The following is a 24,582-nucleotide window of genomic DNA, read 5'->3' on the forward strand; positions in this document are numbered from 1 at the left end:
GCAGCGCCTCCCAAGGGACAAAGACTTTGTAGCGGTAGTTTTCAACTCTGTATGCATCTCAGAACCACCTGAAGGAGACTTGAAAATACTGATGCCTCACACACCACCCCAGATCAATTAATTCAGAGCCACCCAGCCTGGGCATCAGTATATTTCAAGCTCCTTGGTGATTCTGACATTCCATGAGGGTCAAGGGTCACTGCTTTATGGGTTTGGGACCCACAGAGTGTCAGGCTTAGGAGATACTTAAAGATGTATCGAAAGGGTTAGTATGCCAATTGTATAAAGAACTCCTACAACTCAACAATAAAAAAAATAATTTAAAAACAAGCAAAGAACTTGAATAGGCATTTTTCCAACGATGTGCAAATGGCCAATAACCACATGAAAAGGTGCTCAACGTTACTATTCATTAGAGAAATGCAAATCAAAACCACAGTGAGATACTACTTCATACCCACTAGGAGAGCTATTATTAAATACACACATGTGGAGAAAACAACAGGTGTTGGTGAGGATGTAGAGAAGTTGGAACCCTGTGCATTGCTGGTGGGAAAGCAAAGTGGTGAATTGCTGTGGAAAATAGTTTCTTCAAAAAATTAAAAATAGAATTACCATATGATCCAACAACTTTACTTTTAGACATATACCCAAAAGCACTGAGAGCAAGGACTCAGAGAGTTATTTGTACACCCGTGTTCAGGGAGCATTGTACACAATAGTCAAAAGGTAGAAGCAACCCAAGTGTCCATCAATCAATGCATTGCTAAGCAAAATGTGGCATTTACACACAGTGGAATGTTATTCAGCCTTAAAGGGATATCTGACATGGATGAACTTTGAAGACATTATGTTAACAGTGAAAAAAGCCAGACACAAAAGGGCAGGTACTGCACAATTCCACTTATGTGAGTGAACTACAGAAGTCACGTTCATAGACAGAAAGTAGAATGGTGGTTGCCAGGAGTTGGGGGAAGGGAGGAATGGGGAGTTAGTGTTTGATGGGTACAGAGTTTCAGTTTTGCAAGATGAAAGAATATGTGGAGGTAGATGGTGGTGATGGTTGCACAACAATATGAATGCACTGAATGTCAGTGAACTGCACACTTACAAATGGTAAAACTGGTAAAAATCCTGGGTATTTCTGCCCCAGGCTCCAACAACCAGTCTAGGTTCTTCTTCACCCAACTATGTAGGACATTTGCGTTCCTTTTCTTTTCCCATACAGTTTCTTCCCTGGCCCCAGCTGAGTGCCTAGGGAAGCGATAAGGAAATGCCTCGTTGATTAGCCAAACCTAAACCAGGGCCAGGTAAACTCTGGAAGCAGATTTCCTGGAGGAGAGGAGCAGTGGCCCATGGTGGCCCTGGCTTGTTCATGGGGAGTCCTCTCCCATTGGGTCTCTTGATGATTCCTGCTGTTGTCACCCAGCTGGCTTCAGAACAGCCAACCCAGGTGGTGGTGGTGAAGGTGTAGAACAGTGGAGAAAACTTAGGCTCTGGAGGCATAAGATGCTGAAGCAACTCTGTGATACTATTGACTCACATTAAGTTTGTAGTCAATTCATAAAAATATCAACATTTATTGAGCTTACTATGGACCAGGTTCTGGGTTATTGCCTTAATACTAATAATAGTAATGTTTCCCTCATTTTACAGACAAGGAAACTGAGACTTAGAAAGATAAAGTAACTTACCCAAAGTCATATAACATAAGAGCGGGGAACCTATATTTGAACTCAAGTCTGTTTTCCAAGGTCTCACTCTTTACTGCTGTGCTGTATGACCTCCCAAGACTGAAGGCATTTAAAAGATGTACTTGAGTTTATCCTCCTTCCACCTGATTATGTGCCCCTGTATCTAGCCAGTCTAGCTGGATGAGGATTATGAGAGCATAAGGCCCTACATAGTGAGTGTCCTCTCACTCTCCCTCCTACCTCTGGCCTCGTGTGCTCCCTTCCCGAGGGGCAATAACAGCAATCAGACAGGTTTTGTCCTGTGGGTGCTTTGCTCACTAGAAAAATTCTGGTGAGCAGAACAACTTCGAGCGCACTCTGGACAGCAGGCTGAACTGGGTCCAGCTCTGATAGGGGTCAGCCAGCTCCTGGAGCTGGTCCAGCCTGTCCAACAGATTTTCTGCAGGATGGGAATTCCCTGAATTTTCTGCTGCCAGAAGCCAAAATGCTCCTTTCCTAACCCCTCTGCTATCAAATCCAGAAACTTACAGGCTCCTCCTGCCTGCCAACTCTGAAGAGTCCACCAAAAATCAGCCTCTCTCTCTCTCTCTCTTTCTCACGCGCACACACACACACACAGGCACACAGGCACACACACAACTCACTCACTCTCTTTTCAGTATAATTCTGCATTAAGAACAATGATTCTCAGATTTTTACTTTACTCCATAATGCCTAACACAGGGCTTTACCACAGGAAGCTGAAAAATAATTGGAGGATGAATAGTGCCCAAACGTTTCCTTTCAGGTATGAAGTGACACATTACAAACTACAGCTTACTGATTCATACCTACCCACTTGTACAGCAAAACATCTGTAACTGTCCAGCTATAAAGTAGCCACTTTGACATTCAAAACTCACGTCCTCATAGAACAAAATTGTATATAGGAGAGGTATGAATGAAGATGGGAATAGGTTTCCACCCTAGTGCACAAAAATTTACATAATAAAACATAGCCACTCTTGACCAGTGTTCCCATTATATTTAATAAAATTAAAAAGTAAAAAGATGAAAAGAAGAATAACATCGCTGAATAAAGTATGTTTGCAATAAAAATAATGGTAAGGTAAAAATCACAATACTATTGGATAAGAATAACTGAATTTGAATAAAATACAGCATTTGAATAAGAAATGTAATTAACTTGACTGCTGGAACTTCTTGAAGATAGGTGTGCCTAAAAATAGACAGGTATTGGTAGAGATTCTAAAAGGAGCTCCTAGTCATTTTTCTGAATTTTGAAGAGTTAGAATTAAATTTTCTCCTTTTATAATTGAACCAAAGTATTCCTTGATTAGATTTAATTTCCCTTCAGAACATTGACTTTTAAGGGGTCCTGGAATGTTAGAATTGAAAAACACCTCAGGAAGGTACACAAGACCTCTCTGTACTAAGATGGTGGTGTAGTTAAACACAGCTCACCTCCTTGCACAACCACGTCAAAATTACAGCTAAACTACAGGACAACCATCATTCAGAACCACCAGAAACTGAGTTGAATGCAAGTCTGACAACTATGGAACTAAAGAAACCACATTGAAACTGGTTGGAGGGGTGGAAATGCAAAGTGGGCTGTCCCACACCTGCATGTGGCAGATAAAAACCTGGAGGAAAATCTCAGGAGCAAGGGGTCCTAGCAGTCCTGAGAGGAAAGTTCATAGCGTTACAAGCCTACCTAAAGAAGATAGAAAAATCTCAAACACAACCTAACCCTACATCTAAAAGAAGTAGAGGAACAACAGTAAACAAAGCCCAGTGAGAGTAGAAGGAAGGAAATAATCAAGATCAGAGCAGAATTAAATGACACAGACACTGGAAAAAAAAAATTCAAAAAAATAATCAATGAATCCAGGAGCTGGTTCTTTGAAAAGATAAACAAAATAGACAAACATTCAACTAGATCATAAAGAAAAAAGGAGAGAGGACCCAAATAAATAGTATCAGAAATGAAAGGAGAAATAACTAATACCACAGAAATACAGAGGATTGTAAGAAATTACCATGAACAACTATATGCCAATAAATTGGACAACCTGGGTGAAATGGATAAATTTCTGGAAACATACAATCTTCCAAAACTGAGTCAAGAAGCAGCAGAAAACCTGAATAGACCAATAACAACCTGCAAAATTGAAGCAGAAATCAAAAAACTCCTGACACACAAAAGCCCTGGACCAAATGGCTTCACAGGGAAATTTTACCAAACATTCAAAGAAGAACTAACATCTATCCTCAAACTGTTCCAAAAAATTCAAGAAGAGGAAAGGTTCCCAAACTCTTTTTACAAGGCCAGTATTATCCTAATTCCAAAACCAGATAAAATAACAACAAAGAAAGAAAATTACAGGCCAATATCTCTAATGAACATAGATGCTAAAATCCTTAACAAAATATTGGCAAACCACACCCAGCAATACATCAAAAAGATCATACGCCATGATCAAGTGGGATTTATTTCAGGGATGTAAGGACAGTACAATATTTGCAAATCAATAAACATAAAACATCACAAACAAAGGAAAGACAAAAATCACATGATCATATCAATAGATGCAGAATAAGTATTTGATAAGATATAGCACCCATTTATGATAAAAACACTCAGCAAAGTGGAAATAAAGGGAGCATTCCTCAACAAAATAAAGGCCATATATGAGAGACCTACAGCCAACATCATATTCAATGGGCAAAAACTAAAAGTGTTTCCATTAAGATCAGGAACAAGACAAGGGTGTCAGCTTTTACCACTCTTATTCATCATAGTACTAGATGTTCCAGCCACAGTGATCAGAAAAGAAGAAGAAATAAAAAGCATCGAAATTGGAAAGGAATATGTGAAACTGTCATTATTTGCAGGCAACATGATAGTGTACATAGAAAACCATATAAATTCTACAAAAAAACTACTCAACCTGATAAGTGAATTCAGCAAAGTAGCTGGGTACAAAGTCAATATTCAGAAATCAGTGGCATTTTTGTACACCAACAATGAACTATCAGAAAGAGAAACTAAGAAAAAACTCCCATTTACCATAGCAACAACAACAACAACAAAAGTACCTAGGAATAAATTTCACCAAGGATGTGAAAGACCTGTACTTGGAAAACTACAGAACACTGAGGAAAGATGTTGAGGAAGATAAAAATAAATGGAAGCATATACCATTTTCACAGATTGGAAAAATCAACATCATTAAAATGTCCACACTACCCAAAGCAATCTACAGAATCAAAGCAATTCCCATTAAAATACCAATGGCATATTTCACAGATCTAGAACAGGTACTACAAAAACTTATATGGAGACAAAAAAAAAAGAACCCCCAAATACCTTCAGCAATCTTGAGGAAAAAGAAGAACAAAGCAGGAGGGATCACAATACCTGATATCAAACTGTATTACAAGGCCACTGTAATCAAATAGTCTGGTACTGGCATAAAAACAGACACATAGACCAATGGAACAGAACAGAGAGCCCGGAAATAAACCCATGTCTCTATGGTCAATTAATATCTGACAAAGGGGAAATGAGCATAAAATAGAGTAAAAATAGCCTCTTCAACAAATGGTGTTGGGAGAACTAGACAGGAACATGCAAAAAAAAAAAAAGAAAGAAAGAAAAGAAACTAGACCACCAACTCACACCATACACCAGAATAAACTCAAAATGGATTAAAGACTTCAAGATAAGTCAAGATACCATAAAAGTCCTAGCAGAAAACATAGGCAGTAAAATTTCAGATATCTCATGTGGCAATATTTTTACTGATATATATCCTAGGGCAAAGGAAATAAAGGAAAAAATAAACAAGTGGAACTAAATCAAACTAAAAATTTTCTGCATGGCTGAAGAAATCATCATCAAAATTAAAAGGGAACTGACTATATGGGAGGACATATTTTCCAATGACATATCAGACAAAGGTTTAATCTTCAAAATATATAAAGAACTCATGTGACTCGAGACCAAGAAGACAACCAATCTAATTAAAAAATGTGCAAAGGACCTGAACAGACAATTTTCCAAGGAGGGCATACAGATGGTCCATTGACATATGAAAAGATGCTCAACATCACTAGCCATCACAGAGATGCAAATTAAAACCACAGTGAGATATCACTTCAACCTGCCAAAATGGCTACCATTAAAAGTCAACAAATAACGAGTGCTGGTGAGGATGTGGAAAAAAGGGAACCCTAGTGCACTGTTGATGGGAAAGCAGACTGGACACAGTATAAAATGTCCTCAAAAAATTAAAATGGAATTGCCTTTTGATCCAGTGATTCCACTGCTTGGAATATATCCGGAGATTCCCAAAACACAAATTCAAAAGGACCTATGCACCCTATGTTCATAGCAGCACCATTTGTAATAGCCAAGAGGTACAAACAGCCTAAGTGCCCATCAGTAGATGAGTGGGTTAAAAAACTGTGGTACATTTACACAGTGGAATGCTACGCAGCAGAAAGAAAGAATTCCTACCTTTTGTGACAGCATGGATGGAACTGGAGACTGTCATGCTAAGTGAAATAACCAAGTCAGTAAAAGACAAATACCATATGATCTCACTTATAAGAGGAATCTAATGAACAATATAAACTAATCAGCAAAATAGAACTAGATACATAGAATCACAGAATGGACTGACAGCAGTAAGAGGGGAGGTGGCAGGGGGACTCTTTGAAAGATGGTGAAGAGATTAGCCAAGGAACATACGAGGTCTGTCCAGAAGGTATCCAGCCATGTAACATGAAAAACACATTTATTGAAGAAGATACAAGATATAAGAAACATTGTACATCAGACAATGACACCTCAGTCTCCTTCAAAGCAGGCACCTTGAGTCCTCACACAGTTCTCCCAATTGCCATCAGTGGACCCATCATATTTTCCTAAGTCTCATCAGTGGTCTGAAATCTCTTCCCTTTCAAAGGTGATTTTAGTTCTAAAAAAAGCCAGAAATCACAGGGTGACAAATCTGGGCCATAGAGGGGCTAAGTCACCTGGTGACCACCTGGGTGATTTGATGTTTTGCCAAAAAACCCTGAACTAGATGTGACGCGTGAGTGGGTTCATTGTCGTGATGAAGCTACCAATTACCAGTTGTCCACAGATGCAGTCTTCTGAATCATCCAAATAGTTTCCACGAAGAAATGTTCAAGCTTAACACAAAACCTGATGCTCTACTCCCGCAGTCATTTTGAATGTGATGGCCACACAGTACACGTGCTCACTCAATAGTGTCTACCACCCCCACTGACGAGTACAAGGAAGTCATTGTTCACACATGTGCATGCCAGTCCTCTTCTTGGCTGCCAGGTTACATCGATGTCATGCAAACTATTCTCATTATATTAACAAGGGCTGGAAGGAACCATGGACATGGACTACAGGGTGGGGATTGATTATGGAAGTGGGGAGCAGGCTGGGTGGAGGAGGGCAAAGGATGAAATCATTGGAACAACTGTAAAACAAAAATAAAAAATAAAAATAAGATGATGGACAGAGATGTATTGGTAGAGATTCTAAAAGAGCTGCTGTCATTTTTCTGAATTTCGAAGAGTTAGAATTAAACTTTCTCTTTTTATAATTGAACCAAAGTGCTCCTTGATTAGATTTCACTTCCCTTCTGAACATTGACTTTTAAGTGGTCTTGGAATCTTAGAATTGAAAAGCGCCTTAGGGAAGTACACAAGACCACTGTGTACTAAGATGGCAGCGTAAACACCACTTGCCTTCGCGCACAACCACATCAAAATTACAACTAAACTACAGAAAAAGCATCATTAAGAACCACAGGGGTCTTGAAGTTCTACAGCTGCAGAATGAGGAAGAAACCACATTGAGACAGGCAGGAGGGGCGGAGATGCAGAATGGGCTGGTCCCACACCCACACGTGTGGCAGATAAAAACCTGGAGGTGTATCTCCAGAGCAAGGGTTCCCAGCCCCACATCAGGCTCCCCATCCCAGAGTTCCAGTGCCAGGAAGAGAAGTCCCCATAACGTCTGGCTATAAAACCCAACAGTGATTGAGGCTGTGGAAGACAGAAATTTCTGGAGACCCAGGCAGTTCCTTTTAAAGGGCCCACACACAGACTTACTTTGACTCGCTCCCTCTGAGACCTAGTGCCAGGGCTGCAGCTTGAAAGGTACCAGAGGCATAAGGGGAAGAACTAAAGTGTCTGGCATAAGGACAAGAGCTGGGGGGCAGCTTTCTCCCAGACACAAATGCTGGCAGTGGCCATTTTTCCTTTCTGAACCTTCCCCCAGCAGAGCCAAGAGCTGGCAGGCAGGAGCTACATCTAAGACTCCATCAACCTGGCTCACACTGTTTGTCCCATGCTGGTGATTCTCTGAGGTTCTACCCAACTTTTGGGGCCACTCAGGCTGTTTCCAGTGACTTTTCCATACAAATAGCTTGTCTTGGCTCGTGCTTCAGATTTTACTAAATCCTCTAAAACAAGCAGCATCTGGTCTCAGGGAGCCCTTGTACCCCTTGCCAAGTGGCCCCAGGCCCCGCCCTAGCAGCAGCTGGCTTTGGTTCACAGCTTGGTCTCACTTGGGCACCTCCAAGCCAAGGACAAGTAGCATCCATTTGCATATTGCTTTGTGGCTTATGACAGGTAGCCCTGTACCCAACACAGGATGTGGCTGACCTTGGCCTGCACCTCCTGGAAAGCCCCAGAGCCTGCGTACCCAGTGGACAGCTACAGACCACGTTAGAGCACCACCACCCAACCACCTCTACAAGCAACACACTCAAGGGGCAGACTGAGCAGGCCCAGAGCCCTGCTGAGTAAGTCCTGCTCTGTGGATTAGCCCCTGCACAGCTCATCCTCCACAGTAGTCAGGGTCTGCGGTCAGTGGTCTCAGCCATTCCTTGAAGATGATCAGCCTGGGTAAATCCCTCCCATTGACCTGCCAATAGCTATTGAGGCTCAACTATAAGAGGAGGGTGTACACAGCCCACACAGTGAGCACACCTCAAGTACTCAGCTTAGGTGATAGGGGAGGCTGTGCTACTGTACCCTATGGCACACCTCCTATTTTAGGCCACTCTACCAAGCCAGGGAGTTGTAGCAGCTCTACCTAATACACATTATAAAAACAAACACAGGGAGGCTGCCAAAATAAGGACAAAAAGAGACATGGCCCAAATGAAAGAACAGAACAAAACTCCAAATAAAGAACCAAACAAATTGGATACCAGCAATCTACTAGATGCAGAGTTCAAAACACTGCTTGTAAGGATGCTCAAAGAACTTAGAGGGAGAGTAGATGAACTCAGAGAGAGCTTCTACAGCATAAAAAAGGACATTGAACCCATAAAAAAGAACCATCAGAAATGAAGGATACACTAACTGAAACGAAGAACAATTTACAAGGTATCAACAGTAAAATGGATGAAACCAAGAATCAAATCAGCAATTTGGAATTTGGAAGCAATTTGGAAGAAAGCAAAAAACAATCAGAACAGCAAGAAGAAAAAAGAATCTAAAAAAAAAAAAATGAGAAGAGTGTAAGGAGCCTCTGGGACAAATTCAAGTGTACTAACATTTGCATCATGGGGGTGCCAGAAGGAGAAGAGAGAAATTGAAAACCTGTTTGAAAAAATGACAAGTCCAGGAAGCACAGAGAGTCCCAAACAAGATGAACCCAAAGAGGCCCACACTGAGACTCATCATAATTAAAATGCCAAATATTAAAGACAAGGAGAGAATTTTAAAAGCAGCAAGAGAAAAGCTGTTGCCTATAAAAGAGCTCCCATAAGATTGTCAGCTGATTTCTCAAAAGAAACTTTGCAGGCTAGAAGAGATGGGTAAGAAATATTCAGACAAGATTGGGCACGTTCAGGGTGGTATCGCCATAGACAGAAATATTCAAAGTATGAAAAGTAAGGATCTACAACCAAGATTACTCTACCCAGCAAAGCTATCATTTAAAATCAAAGGACAGATAAAGAGCTTCCCAGACAAGAATAAGCTAAAGGAGTTCTTCACCACCAAACCAGTATTAAATGAAATGTTAAAGGGTCTTTTTCTTTTTTTATATTTTACAGCTATTCCATTTAAAGAGGCTTCTTTAAGAAGAAGAAAATAAAAAATATGAACAATAAAAGGGCAAAAAATACGTATCTATCAATAATTGAACCTATCCCTGACTTGTGTGGGTCAGTGGACTGAGTGTTTTTCTGCAAACCCAAAGGTCATCTGTTCAGTTCCCAGTCAGGACAAATGCTTGGGTTGCAGGCCAGGTCCCCAGCTGGGGATGTGCAAGGAGCAATCAGTTGATGCTTCTCTCTCACATCAATGTTTCTCTACTTCTCTTTCTTGCTTCCTTTCCGCTCTCTAAAAATAAATAAGTAAAATCTTCTAAAAAATAATAATTGAATCTAAAAAACAAAATAAATGAACAAGCAGAACAGAAACTGAATCATAGATACAGAGAATGTTTTGATGTTTGCCAGATGGGAGAGATGTTGGGGGTATGGGCACAAAAGATGAAAGGATTAAGAAGTACTGATTGGTTGTTACAGAAGAGTCATGGGGGTGTAAGTACAACATAGGGAATTCAGTAGCCAAAGAATATATATATGCATGAACCATGGACACAGACAACAGTGGGTTGTCCTGAGGGAAGTGGGCAGTCTGGATAGAGGTGGGCAAAGGGAGAAAAATTGGGACAACTGTAATAGCATAAAAAATAAAATATAATTTAAATTTAAAGAAATAAACTTTAAAAAAAAAAAGAAAGGAAATCACCTTAGGTCTTCTGGTTCACTCTGCCGCCAGTATAGGGACCCCCTTCTAAAATGTTACTGACAAGTGGTCAGCCAAACGTTACTTGAGCATTCCAGGAAGTAGGAACTCAGTACTACCAGAGGATGCCTGTTGCAGTTTAGTGCGATTCCGATGGTTAGGAAATGCTTCATATTTAGTGCTGGAATCCAGATACTTTTTGCCATCCCTCCTCCCTAAGCCTGCTAGTCCCAATTATTGTATTGAAACCCAGCAGTCTTAATTCTCCTTCTCCATCTCCTTCTGATCTTTACCTAGACCAGAGGAATTTGATTTGTGTATAAAATGTTAGACATTTCTTTTCTAAGCTACTACTTAATAACAGCCTCGCAATTTCTCCATAAATTCTTTTATGAAATCCTTAGAGCAGAACAAAATATTTTAGATTAAACTCAATAATCCTAACTTATGGAAAGTGATTATTTGTGTGTGCTGTTTTATAGTTCTTTTAACCGTCCTTGGACTTAGGAACTTCCAGCAATATCGCTTTCCCCCTGCACACCAGGAGCCCCTGGTCTCCCTCACAGATCTTGTCCCCTTCTCTCAGGGCACAATGGACCTCCCTGCAGGCTTGTCTTTTTTTCCTGGTCATTCTCTACTGTCATTCATATTGTGATTTGTTCTGAAATAGCATTTTTATTACCTTTCATTCATATCCTCATTTGGTAACCTCAAGTGATTAACTTAAGTATGTTATGTTTAATTCATCCAAGCCTAACAAAAATATCTTCATTTGAGGCAATTTATTAGGTTGAACCTCCTGAAATTGCCATTTTTGTAGTCAAAAATGGTTGAATATCAGCAATTTCTAAGTACTTCCACCTAGTATGTTACAACCAGCCTATATTTCACTTGGAAGGGCATTTGCAAATTTTTCAGAAAACAGGGGAGGGTTTTGTTCTCAGAGAGTCAGATGGGCTAGGAAGAGGCCAGGGTGTGGAATGAATGGAAAGTCACATAATCTTAGTTTTGCATCTATGCAACAAGAAGCTGATAAAATTGTTTATCTCACAGAGTTGCTGGGAGGCTCAACGGTAGGGTGGTAATGTTAAGTAAAACTGCCTTTGAGCTGTGAAATTGGTCGTTTGGTTTCATGCACAGGCTAATATGTAGAATAAAACAAAAGTGGCCTGGCTACCACAAGGCTTTACAATAGTATGTAGTAGGCCATAAAGTGAGATATGAGAGGTGTGGAGTAACTACGGGTCTAGGTGTGGAAGGCCTGAGTCTGAATCCTGGCTGAGCCACTGACCAGCTGGTGAGCACCATACTTAAAACCCATACAATAGGCCAATAGTGCTCACTTCCCTTGACTCTGACTTCCCAGACTAGGTGTACCAGAGGCAATCCATTAACGTTCATTTCCCTGCCTACCCCTTATCCCAGTTCTGATACCTTTATCAGAGTGAGTCTAGGGTGTTTCCAGTCTGAATCCATCTGGTTTCATCCACAGGTTTTGCAAAGGCCCTGACATTGTGTCTAATCTTCACCCTCCCCTTTCCCTCAGATTTTATTCCTGGCCTATCCTGGGCCCTGTCTCCAGCCTACCAACGGCAGATTCATCTGGCTCTATGATGTCCGAAGAAATAATGGCTTATTCCTCTCTTCTAACTTTCTTTTGCCTTCTGCACAGAGGGCTGAGATCGTATCTGATACATTTAAGCTGAAAATTCTTCTTCCCCGGCTTGCACTCAGGCACCTCTCAGTGACTGATTCTCTTTCAGTGATTAGCTCTGCTCACTGGACTTAACATTTGGACCACATCAGAGTGATGGGCCGCCCTATGCGATGTAGGGCTGTGCAAGACTCTGAGTGTTGGAGTGGCTAGGAGTTCAATTCAAACAAGACAAAGCCGAAGGGGAGTTTTGTGAAAACTGCCTTCCTTGTTTCATTTTAACTCAATTTCTTCCACTTACGTGTCTATGTTAGGATGGACCAGATATGGCTTAATGATCATTGAACAAACATCTGGGAGCCCTCCCAGGATGTAGTTGCAGGAAGAGGGAGGTGTAGGTGCCACACAGTTCACTCTTCCCCTCCCCGGCCTTCCCCTTTTTTTAAAGACTAGGATCAGCAACAATGGTTAGAAAGTGTGCCCCAGGCCTCCGTTGTTCTGGGTGAGATGTCTTGCCTGTGGCTGGCGACTATCCCTCTGATATTATTCAGGATATTTAAGGGCTTGGAATTGAAGCCTCAAATAGGAAGATGTCAGGCCAGGCCACCTCCTCCTCTAACTATATCCCAGTGTGGTGCTGCCTCCAAGTACAACCAAAGCAGGAGGAGGACATGTGCTGTCAAGGGAAAGAACCGATCTCTCTGGGGCCCTCCTGCCTTTCTCCTTTTTGTAGGAGCCTGCCGTAGGAGACTTAGCTCATGCCAAATGCCCGCTTCAAGAGCACATTTTCATGCCTCCTGGTGTTTACCGTAAATCTGTTAGATCTTCATGAAGATGATTCAGAGAGGAGGGAGGATGAGGCTTGACTAGTATCCTTATCCCTTGGAGCCTTGTGAGCCAACTAATGGAGCTCAGAGCTAAGATGACAGTCAGATTTGATCCCAGACAGGGAAGGCTGCCACTGATTGTGCTTTCTCAGGAGAGGCTGGAGAAGGTGGAGAGGAGGTCACCCCAGCAAACAAAATGTTCCCCCAAGAGAATCCAAAGTGATTTTCTCTTACCTCGAGCTAGCCAAGCCCAAACCACTTCCCCTCAGGACCATAAAGGGACCAGAAATGACATGCACCAAATGTGGCTTGGGAAGCAGAGAGGGCAGGCAGTTGTCTGACTGCTGGGGTATGCCCGCCATCTGCTCAGGGAAGGTCATGGGGTCAGAGGTGAATGGATTAAAGGCCACAGCTTGAGAGGCTTTCAGCAGAGGCATTCTGATGCTACTTAGCAAGGCAGAATGGTCAGGGTCCTATTCTCATCCCCTCACTGCCTTCCCCTGGGTCACTTGAACCTTCCCCTGGGTCATCCTACCACTTGAACCTTGAGAACAACTTCCCCTCATCCAGGACCTGTGTAGAATTGAAACTGCTTCTTGAACCCAAACCCTGCAACATGTAGTCTTCCAGCTTACAATACTTGCTATTTTTAATACCAGCTCCCTGTCTTCCAGGAGCAGAGAGACCATTCACTCTCTGAACAGTCTGTGTCCCTTTCTTTGTCCCTGCCTTTGGAGTATGGCTGGGGTGTCTAGTTTTCCCACCACTGCCCACCAGCCCCAGCCAGGGACGTGGATTCTGATATCATGCCCACTTGCCTCACTTTCCACAAAGCCCTGTGGGCCGCAGGAGGTATGGTTTCCTACCTTTGTACTCAGGTAGGCAAATAGGTAATTACCATTGCTGGCTCCCAGCTGCAGGGCAGAGGCTGGGCTGACGATCCTGCTCAGCTCAAACCATTCCCATGCCTCCTGTCTCACTGCGAGTAAAAACCAAGGCCTTTGTGTGTCTGTAAAGACACTCCTACGGGACCTGCCCTAGAGCCTGTTCTCTGACTTCATGTCATATGTCTTAGTTTCCTTTTACTGCCGTAACAAATTACCACAGACCTAGTGGCTTCAAACAACACATTCATTCCCCTACTGTTCTATAGGTTTAGAAATCCAACAGGGGTGTCATTGGGCTAAACTGAAGGTGTCAGCAGGGTGGTGTTCCTGATGGAGGCTCTTAGCAAGAAGCTGTTTCCTCACCTTTTCCACCTTCTAGCGTCCCTTGGCGTGTGGCCCCTTCCTCCATCTTCAAAGCCAGCAGTGTTGCATCTCTCTGATCCATAGTCACATCTTCCTCTGACCACAGTGGGAAAGGTGCTCTGCTTTTAAGGAGTCTCATGATTATATTGTGTTCACCAGGGCAATCCAGGATAACCTCCGCATCTCAGGGTCCTTAACATAATCGCATCTGCAAAGCCCCTTTTTGCCATGTAAGGGAACATATTTACAGGTTCTGAGGATTAGGATGTGAACTTCTTAGGGGGACATATTCTTCCTACTATGTCCTACCACTCTCCTGACCAGCCTACCTGACTCAGCTTTACCCGGTAAAGCAACACACGCTGTCATCTAGCACCTGCACCTTTTGTTCCCCCTGCCTGGGGCACTGCAGATACTCCAGACCCTCAGATCCCTGGATGGCTTGCTGCCACACTTCCTCTACATCTCTGCTCGAATATCCCCTGATTACAGAGGTCTTCTCTCACTCCCACCCTCTCCCATCACACTCTGTAGGCCTTTCCCTGTTTCACTTTTCCTCATTGTATTATTCACTGCCTGACACATTTATTAATGTTTATTGTCTATTCCTTCCACTGTCCCACCCCCAGATTCTCCCTACAGGTGCAGCAGTTTTGTCTGTTTTGTTCATTGCTCTATCCTCAGGATCTAGAGCAGTGGCTGGCGTATAAGAAGTTCTCAGTAAATACAGGAGGAAGGGAATGGAAGGGAGGAAGGAAGGAAAGAACCCCCAAGGAGTTGATGAGTGAAGGACCAGGTTCAGTGCATTCTCCATCCCCTAAGAACTATAGAGGAAACCGGCTTAAGCTTTAGCAGGAAGGAGCTTAAGGATGGGAACAGGAAATACTGTTCTGATGGTAGGAGTTCTGATTGAGGAAGTCTCTGAAATTCTATTTCCTGAAAAGTCTTCTGTGGGGACACATGGGCTCAGCACCTCTAATTTATTTGGAATTGTTGAAAAGTCAGAAATATAAGGATGGGCAGTACCTCCCACATTCCTCCTAGTATTGAAGTCTTCAACAAACTGACTTGAGTTACATCATGGCAAAATGCACTTGGCATTCAATGTATCAGAAACCTCTCCATCACACCCTGTGCATCTACATGCTACTGCAGCTGCTCCTGCCTGTGGGAGGGAAGGCAGCATTGACAGTCGGAATCGAAACGCCACCCTTTACAGTGGACACTTAGCAATGTTAAGCCTTCCTAAATTGAAACTCAGTCCAAGTGATAGACTGGAACTTCTACTGCCCTACTTTGGGAACACTTTGACCTACTTAGAAGGAAACGTTTCTGGAAGAGGACAAAACCTGGGATGATTTGTTTTTAGCAACTCCGGCTGCACCCATCTCTCACTTTGATAAATAGCTTGCCTCCTCCTGAGCGCAGGCGGCTGCTCAGTGCAGACCTCCAGGAACCAGTCCTGGCTGCTTGCGGCCCTATCTCTTCTGTGTCCTCCAGACCACGAACATTGGCGGTTCCGGATAGACATCTGGGTCTTCTGTGAAATCCCACAGTCTTCGTCAGTACTGTCTGATCCACCCCCCTAACCTGGGGCCTGGTACAGATCGGAAGGTGATCAGTGAAAACAAAGAGGATGATTGACAGGATGAGCTGGAGCTTAACTTTCTTGAGGATGAGTGAGATAGCCAGAAAGAGGCAGTCAGGTGTCCGATAGGCAAGAACAGATGAACCCATTTACAAGTATAGGGTGAGCTAAGTGATGGTTTAGTCACTGGAGTCTGGGAGCTGTCACCAGGCGGATGGTAGTACCCACAGGGCCAGCAGTGGGCAGCAGCTAGACCACACTAAACGGGGATAATTGGGAGAAGAGATTACTGTGCACAATGCTGGCAATCATGTTTTCTGCAGACATTATTAAAATAGTACATGTTACTTCAGATTAGTTACCCACACAGACATTATACAATTGTAAAAGATATATTTAGAGTTCAAATTAAATATTGCACCTCCTTCTCTAATCTTAAGTGTTTCTGGTCACTGATGATTATCTCAGTTCCTCTTTTTTACATAAAGACAAAACCTCTACTTATGTCCAGTCCTGGTCTGTGTCCAGTTTTCCTTTACTGCCACAAAAAAAGATAGAACCAACTGCATCTCCTAGAACTCACCCTGTTCTTTGTCTAGGGAATATGTCTTATTCACCTTATATTTGTCACATAAATTTCATATATATGTATACATATATATACACACACGCATGTATAGGTTACTGCAGAGAGTAGATGTTCATAAACCAACCATTTGATGAATACACGATCGGTACTTGGCAAGAATCTTAGAGTTTTAAGCCACAGTCAGGGTTAAAACTTTCTATTCATAAATGAAAGCCAGGACAGGGTAATTTGGGGAAAATTGTCAACCACCCTGGCATCAGCAACCAGGCAGTTGACAGGCCAGAAATCTACACCGGAAAGATGACGACTAAGGAACGTGCAGTTGGCAAATGAAGAGCATAACAGGCCGTAGAAGATAAGCCAAGGGACAAGTGAAAGCATTTGAGTGCAGGTGCTTCCCAACCTCTATTATCAACATGCAGGAAGTAATCCCAGAGTGTGTGTAGGTGGCCTTGAGCCCCAAGGCCAGTGGTTCTTAACTCTTAGTTCACATTGAAATCACCTGCAGAGCTTTTTAAAACTGTAGATATGAATCTGGACCAGAACCTGGGAGTGCATGCTAGAAGTGAGATTCACTGCTGGAGGAAAAGGCGGGTCATTGATGGGTCAGAGTGGGTAAGATGAGGAAAACAGGGCCTATCCTCCATGTTCACCAGGACACAGCCCACGGCCTGCTGAGCCTATTCGAGCATGCTCTGCAAGAGGTGTGCCCTGTACTTGTCACAGTAAGAAGGTTCTCAGGAATGTCCAGGCACAGTTACTATTCCTTCTGTCCCTGTGTTGTGCTCTCACTAAGAAATATGGGAAGTGTGATTTTGAAAACCTCTGTTCCTATAAATCAGAAGAGAACAATCCTAAAGGAAAAGTTTTCACCACATATGTCTGTTGGTGCAAAGGGCAGATGCCTGAGGTCATGGTTCAGCATTACTGAAGCCTGTGGCTGACTAGGGGGGAGAGGGCAATCCTACTAGTCCCCACTATTAGGCCCAGCATTTTGGTTTACCTGGCCAGTATGTCTGCAGACTGAGACTATCAGGAATTCTTTGGGTTCACTGCTGTGAGGAATGGAGATGAGACATAAAATAGACACATAGGTAGGCAGGACACCTTATTCATATAAAAATGGACTTTGATCGGAGGCATCACTAAAGACGAACTCTGCCAAAGATAAGCACAAGACTCAGCCATCTGCTTGGAAATTAAGAACACTCTAAAGATACTGCTATAACTCCAGGGTTCTTAGCCTGAACTTTGGAAGTGGGTGGCTAGGTATTTGAAAACCCTGAAATTAAAGACATTCAACTATCTTATGCCCTCCCCAAAAGGAGTTTATTGGGGGCTCAAATGAAGTCCAGGAATCAACAATACTTTGGGGAAAAGTGTATCTAGTTATTCAGATGATATTGTCAAAACTGTCCTCTTACTTTCTCTTCCTCTGTCGTTCTTCCCTATCTATCTCCCTATGTGTCTCATCTCTTCCATCCATGTTGGCTTTATCCTCAGGAAGTTTTTTCCTGTGTGCTTATGGCATGTTGGCCTCCAGCTGCTTTAGGCTAACATTGTACCAACTCAGAAATCTTGTGGGAAGCTGGTTTCCCAGTAGTTCTTGCTAAGGTATCACAGTGTTTGTTCATTGGCTGAAACTGGATCATGTGCTTAAGCTGAGCCAATCCTTGTGACTGACTGGCCAAGCACAAATCCTGGGCCCAAACTTGGAGCAGAGGGCGGTCAGCCATGCCCCAAAACAAGTTCTGACAATGGAGGAGGGCTGGTTCCTTAAAGAAAAACCAAGGTGCTATTATCAAAAACAAGTGAGCATAGATCACAAAAAGATGGGGGGAAATCCTTTAAGCTAGTGGTTCTCAAAGTGTGGTCCCTATAGCAACAATATCAGCATCACCTGGGAACTTATAGCAGTGGCGATCCTCAGGTCCCACCCACATCCACTGAACCAGAATCTGTGAGAGCCAGGCCCAGTCACCTGTACTTTAACTCACCCCCCAGGTGATTCTGATGTACATTCAAGTTTGAGAACCACCACGTTATACCAGTGGTTCTCAGCCTATGCTGCATATTACAAGCATCTAGGAACTTTTAAAAATACTAATGCCCACCTGTGCCCAAAGTGAATTAATGTGAATCTTGAGGCAGTGCTGAGGGTGGTAGGGGGCGGTGGGGGAAGACCCAGGCATCAGTGTTTCCTAATCTTGGTTCCACCCTAGAATCACCTGAGAGCTTTATCAAAACAAAACAAAACAAGAAAAACCTAATGTCTAGTATTGGCTAAAGTTTCCCTGATGATTTTAATAAGCACCAGTGTTTAAAAATCATTGACCTACCATATCACCTCTAAATTGTCTTAAGGATATCACCTTAAAACATCTAGATACAGGTTATAGGATTCAGGCACCTATTTTCTTAAATCCCTCAACTCAAAACTTGGTCAAATATCTGGTGTTGATTCTCTTTACGTTCATGTACACGGAGAGTCTGTCCAAGTGGCTAGCTCTGCAAGGGCTGGGATCATTTTTGCCCACCAGTGTAGGCCAGATGCCTGGAACAGAGCCTGGCACATAGTATCCGAAGAGGTGGATTGGGTGGGTACACCAAATGTCTATTGATTCTTGTGTCATAGCACCCATGCAGTGAATCAAAAGCAAACAAATTTCAATTTCAGTAGGGTTGAAGGTGCTGGCCATTTTCTGCCCTGGGCTTACAAAGAACAGCAAAACGGGTATTCTCTTTGGTGATATGGAAGAGAGAACTAGACAATAGTACTGGTTGCCACAGGTCAGAACTAAAACCCGGATAACTATGATCCTGCAGTAATTCAATCTGGCAAGACGAGACTGACCAATAGTTGGGATAATAAGTGAATCAGGAATCCGGGGTGCAGGCTGCATAAGCAACTTGAACTTTCATTTCTTTGTTTGTATGTGGAGCACCAGAGGCACGTTTCCTGCTCAATCGTGAGATTCTTATGTAATTCTTGCCAGGAGAGGCTGTCAGGGAGACGACAGTGGTAGAACTGGAAGTTAGATTTCATTTTCCCTATGATATAGAGCTTTTTAGAGTTCCTTTTTAGAGTTAAACCATCAAAGCCTCATCATAGTTCATTCACTCACTTTCCTCAGATGTAATAGAGGACCCTACCTTACAAGGTTTTCTTGTGTGGACAAATGAATTAATAGAAAGCAATTAGGAAACTTTTTGGCACATATAAATGCTCAAAACATGTCAGCAATTGTTACCCCTTAAGTTGTCTGCTATCATTTACTGAGCATCTACTGTGTTCCAACCATGAGGCAGATGCTGTGGCATATAGATAAATAAGGCACAGCCCTGGCCAGGTGGCTCAGTTGGTTGGAGCCTTGTCCCATGCGCCAAAAAGGCTGTGGGTTCAATGCCTGGTCAGGGCACAGGCCTCGGTTGCAGGGTCAGTCCTCCCTGTTGGGGTGCAAAAGGGAGGTGACTGCTTGATGTTTCTCTCACATATCAATGTTTCTGTCTCTCTCTCTCCCTCTCTCTCTGAAGTCAATGAGCATATCCTCAGGTGAGGATTTAAGATAAATAAGGCACAAACCTAAACAGTTCAAGCTGAGAAAGGAAACCCCAAATACTAGTAATTCCTAGAAGTCTTGTCCCTTGCCTGTCTTTCTTTTGGGTGGGAATTGGTTACCGGAGTGATTCTGGTTTTTATTCCTCTAACAAATTCCCCTGTTCTTCTGATGAATGAGCCCTCTGTGCTTTATGAGTATGGCATGTTTCCAGCTGCCCTCTTTCTCAGAGCTGGACACAAAGGAATGGGAGATATGGCCTGTGAGTGATAAACTCACTCACTCTTAGGTAGGTCCAGTTGATGCAGTCCAGGTGGGCTTCAAGGGAGGAGGGGGGATATGGGTTTGGCCTTGAAATGTGAAAAATATTTAAAGAAGAAAAGGACAGGGATATAATAAAGAAGTGACGATTCCACTGGGTGTGCATGGTGGTGGCGAATGGAAGTCCGGTACTATAAGAAAGATGTGGGGAGTTTCTCTGCAGCCGTTCACTCACCTGGAACTGTTCAGCATCTCTCTAACAGGCACGTGGTCTTTTAAAAGACCGTGGATAGGTCTTTTAAAGTTCTATTAGCAATCCTTTGTCCCTCTTTTGTTTACTGTTTCAAATGCTTAAATCGAAGATCAAAAAAGTGCAGTGACTTGCCTAAGGTCAAAGAGCTAGCAGGTGGCAAACAGCTTTGAACTTGGGTTTTATGACTCCAAATCCAGAGTGCTTTCTAACATCATTACAGCCCACACGCCAACAAAAAAGTGGAGTAAGCAGTATTACCATGAAATATCAAAAGGAGAAAAAGAAAAGGGATAGTGAAGGTGTTTTCAATGCAGATGAGGCTGTCAGTGTTTGCAGGCTGAGGGGAAGGAGAGGTTGAACCTGTTGGAGAGAAGAAGCATTATTGAGCCTTGAACCTGAATCTGCTCCTGCCCACGTAGGGGTGTCCAACCTTTTGGCGTCTCTGAGCCACACTGGGAGAAGAAGAGTTGCCTTGGGCCACACATTAAATCCACAACACTAACGAAAACTGAATGGCAAAAAAAGGTCTCAAGTAAATTTACGATTTTGTGTTGGGCCTCATTCATAGCCATCCCGGGTCGCATGTGCCCGCGGGTCACGGGTTGGACACCTCTATTGGTGGCCTTTGGGGAAAGAAAGCTGCACAGAAAGGAGCCGCATCGGTTTTGTGCCAGGGGCTTGGCGTGCAACAGACCGTCCTCTCTCCCTAGCTTGCCCGGTGGCCACAGCCGCAGGCTGCAGGCGTTGCTGAAGGCTCCGAGCCAGCACCCGGCGGCCGGGGGACTCCGGCACACAGCTGGACTTTGGAACTCCGCCCTCCTTAGGCCCTCCTTCCCTGCCCCGGCGCCACCCCTCCTGGCTCCAGCTCCCAGAAAGTGAGACAGTGAGACCGCGACCGCGGTGTCCGGAGAGGACCGCTGGGAGCGACTTCGCGAGGGCGAGAGCTGGCTCCCGGGCCGCGGCGCTGAAGTTTCCTGCCCGCCGAGCTCCCCTGCGCTGCTGGCGTCCCGGGCCATGCTGGAGCGCTGGGGCCGCGCGGCAGCATGAAGGGCGGCGAGCGGGTTTACTCCCGAGGTCCCTCTTTGGGGTGGCTCTTTGCTAGGTGCTGCTGTTGCTTCCCGTGCAGAGGTGAGTGTCTGTCGGCATTTGCGCCCTCTTTTAGCCAAAGACTGGGGAGGCTGAATGCAAGGCAGCTGAATGTGGGAGGAATAGGATAGTTGGGAGGGCGGCAAAGGGAGACAGTTTGCTGTGAGCCGCGTTTATTTCGATTTCCTTGGCAGAATTCGCGCGGCCTCACTCGCTCATCGCTCAGTTCTGACCTGCCTGCGGAGCTGCAGTTTGGGAACTGTTACTTATCAGCGATTTTGGATGTCAGGGAGCCAGCTTGCAGGGGAGCGGGGTGCGGATGCAGCGGGTGAGGAGACGGCACTCGGAGCCGTGAGTGTGGCCCCGCAGTGCCAGAGCCGCAGTTCCCTGCTCTCATTTACATATGGATCTCAGCTGCGGGATTAACTGATGACTCCTAGCTATAGGAATGCGTTTGACACTTGTCTCTGCACCAGGAACTATTTTTGCCAAGTGACAATTTTCTTTAGAGACTGGAGCTGGCTTTTCTCTGCCTGGGTTTTCGCAGGCCTAAGTAGGTTTGCAACTCTGGACCAGAGTTTGACTCATTAATTAACCAAGAACTCTTTATGTACCAAATTAGGACTGTATTTAATTATTCTGCTAATTTTAATGTTGTTGAGGAGACTTTCAGGAAGCAACTAATTCCCCCACTCCCAAATCATCCTGCAAAACAAGATGGTGAGAAGTATGACAGAGGGGAAGGCTATCAACTGGGTAGCCTCTCCTGAAAAAAGAAATCCAATTTTCCTAGATAGAGTTAGCAGATGTTCCTAAAGCTGTCCTGTCACTTCAACACTTCAGCTTGGAGGGTGGGGGAAAGAGATTCTGTTTCTGTGTGGTTAGAAGTGAGGTACAGCCTCTCACTTGACATTTGCCCTTTTTAAGTGTCATCTAGTGGACCTGTCACCTCCACCTCCATGTACAGTGCCCCAGTCTCTGTCTCCATGGCTGTCTAACAAAGTCCAAATGGAACTTTCCTCTTAATTACTGGTGAATAAACTTTATCCAAGTAACCCTTCACCATCTTCTATACCACACATACACCCTGACATATGCTCCATCCCGAGCAGATATAGGGCTACAAAAACTAATTAAATCTGAAGGACATTTCTCCAAATCAAAAATGTTCATAATCCCAGCATTAGTCTCTCAATCTGAATTTAATTAGAACAGCCCAGAACAGTGTGGTAGCTATCTCTAAGAGCCAGAATTCAGATGGAGAAGAAATCATAGAGGGCCAGGACCCTCACAAAAATCCAAGCCTAGTTCAGAGACATTTAAAACCAAGGTTGGGAATTGAAAGAAAGGGGCATTAAAAGGGCAAGAAAGCAGGAAATAGCCAAAGGGAGTCTGAGTGGGTGGGTTTTGCTCTGCTTTCACAGTGAAGGGTTTCCAAGCAGGATTTCTTGGGAGTCCATTTCCTGTCCAAAGGCAGAATTCGGGGACTTGGCACTTTTCCAGATGTGTGGCAGCCCAGCTTCCCTACAGAGTAATTCTCTCGGGTCTCTCCAGCTTTTGCTTTGTTTGTGAATTGGCCTGGCTGTCCCTCTGTGCTGTGGCTGAGGAGGGGTTGGGTAGCCGGGTTAGGATGCCTGCTGGGCTGCCTCCTGCCTGCAGGATCAGGAAATTGAAGGCTGCAGGCTCTTTGGCTTGGAGACAGGCACGGGAAGAAAAGTGGTGTCAGATGAGCCAGAGCTGGAGAAGACCCCTGACCCTCAGCTGAACACTGAAGGACCAAAAAGGCCCAGCAGCGAAAGCACCTTTAAAGGGAAAAGGAGAGTAACAAATGTGGGTGCTTCCTCTTTACTCCTTCATCTTTCCTAGATCAGAAACTGGGGCTCAAATCTGAGAAAGATGGTAGGGAAGGTGAGTTAGCCACCCTTCAAAGAACTGCTGGCTTAGGCTAGGCAGGGTGATAGTGTCTGAGGTGTTGGGGCACTTCCCCTGGGGCTCCTGCAGTCTTCTCTAACTGAAGAGAGAGATCTGAGTCTCCACCCGGCATGTAGGCATCTTTCAGAAGCAGATTGAAAAGACAAGGTCTTGTACTGAGCTTAAATACATCTCCCAGAGCCCCAAAACTGTATGAAAAGTGCTGAATTACATCACAGAAAAGGACTCAGGGAAAATTCTGAGAGGCTGAATAGAGTGGAGGGGTTTGATGAAAGGTGATCTTTCTTCCCTACCTTGATATTGGTGTTGAAGGTCTGCTACGCTTTTCAGTTAAACCAGTTTCTCTGGTTGTTTAGACCTAATGCAACTGAAAGGCAGCTTCCCCTTTTCAATAAAAGCAGGTGGTTATTGGGTCTCTATCTCTTCTCCTGAGAGAAGTTGGCTCTTTCCTACTCCTCCAGTAGCTAATAGGTTAGAACCCACCACAATGGATCCCAGCTCAAGAGGCCTTTCACTAACTGGCTTCTAGTCCCTCGGGATTTAAAGGACACCTCCTTGTAAAGTCTAAGGAGAAGGAACCAAGAAGAAATGGAATGTTCTGGTTATTTTTGACTCAAAGCTAACTGAGGCATCCTGGAACTATCTCTGGTGAATCCTAAGTGGTTGTAATTGTTAGCACTAGAGTAAGACTCAAGGATTTAGTGATGTAGTTGTATGGCCTTAAAACACCACATTTAAGAAAAGTATGGAATGAAGTTAGTTGAGCTTGTCTTTTGATTCAGACAAATGAGAAGAGCAACAATCTGTTTTTCTCTTCCCAGGTTTTGATTCTTTGGAGCATGAGAATGGCAAGGGGGCTTGTTGAAAGTTGATCTTTCTTTCCTACCTTGAAACTGGTGTTGAAGGGCGAGAAAACAGAAAAACAAGGGCAGGATGGAAATGTAGATCAGGTGCAAAGGAGGAAGGACAACAAATACCATTTATAACTGCCTTCTTGGAAGTGAAAAATAGCCAACAGTGAGATAACGCCATGCATGTGTCTGAAGGGCGATTTATCACGGACGTCACACTCTGTGGGAAGTTTCAGGG

The 24,582-nt window shown here is 43.8% G+C and overlaps 1 protein-coding gene across 22 annotated transcripts in view; it reads left to right on the plus strand.

The window, feature by feature from the left end:
- The window catches only part of KALRN (kalirin RhoGEF kinase), an 838,419-nt gene that overhangs the window by 706,211 nt on the left and 107,626 nt on the right, over positions 1-24,582 (plus strand). For 3 of the 22 annotated variants that reach the window (XM_053918459.2, XM_053918460.2, XM_053918462.2), the window contains exon 1: positions 21,251-21,603. The exons of 13 other annotated variants lie outside the window; for them this stretch is intronic. In XM_053918459.2, the coding sequence (XP_053774434.1) occupies positions 21,519-21,603 (85 nt within the window). In that variant the 5' untranslated portion in view covers positions 21,251-21,518. Of the gene's footprint in view, positions 1-21,038; positions 21,604-24,582 lie in introns of those variants that run through there. 6 more of the 22 variants (XM_053918464.2, XM_053918465.2, XM_053918458.2 and 3 more) reach the window with 6 other exon arrangements.

Source organism: Desmodus rotundus, chromosome 2 (genome assembly GCF_022682495.2).
Source record: "Desmodus rotundus isolate HL8 chromosome 2, HLdesRot8A.1, whole genome shotgun sequence".
Classification (NCBI taxonomy): Eukaryota; Metazoa; Chordata; class Mammalia; order Chiroptera; family Phyllostomidae; genus Desmodus; species Desmodus rotundus.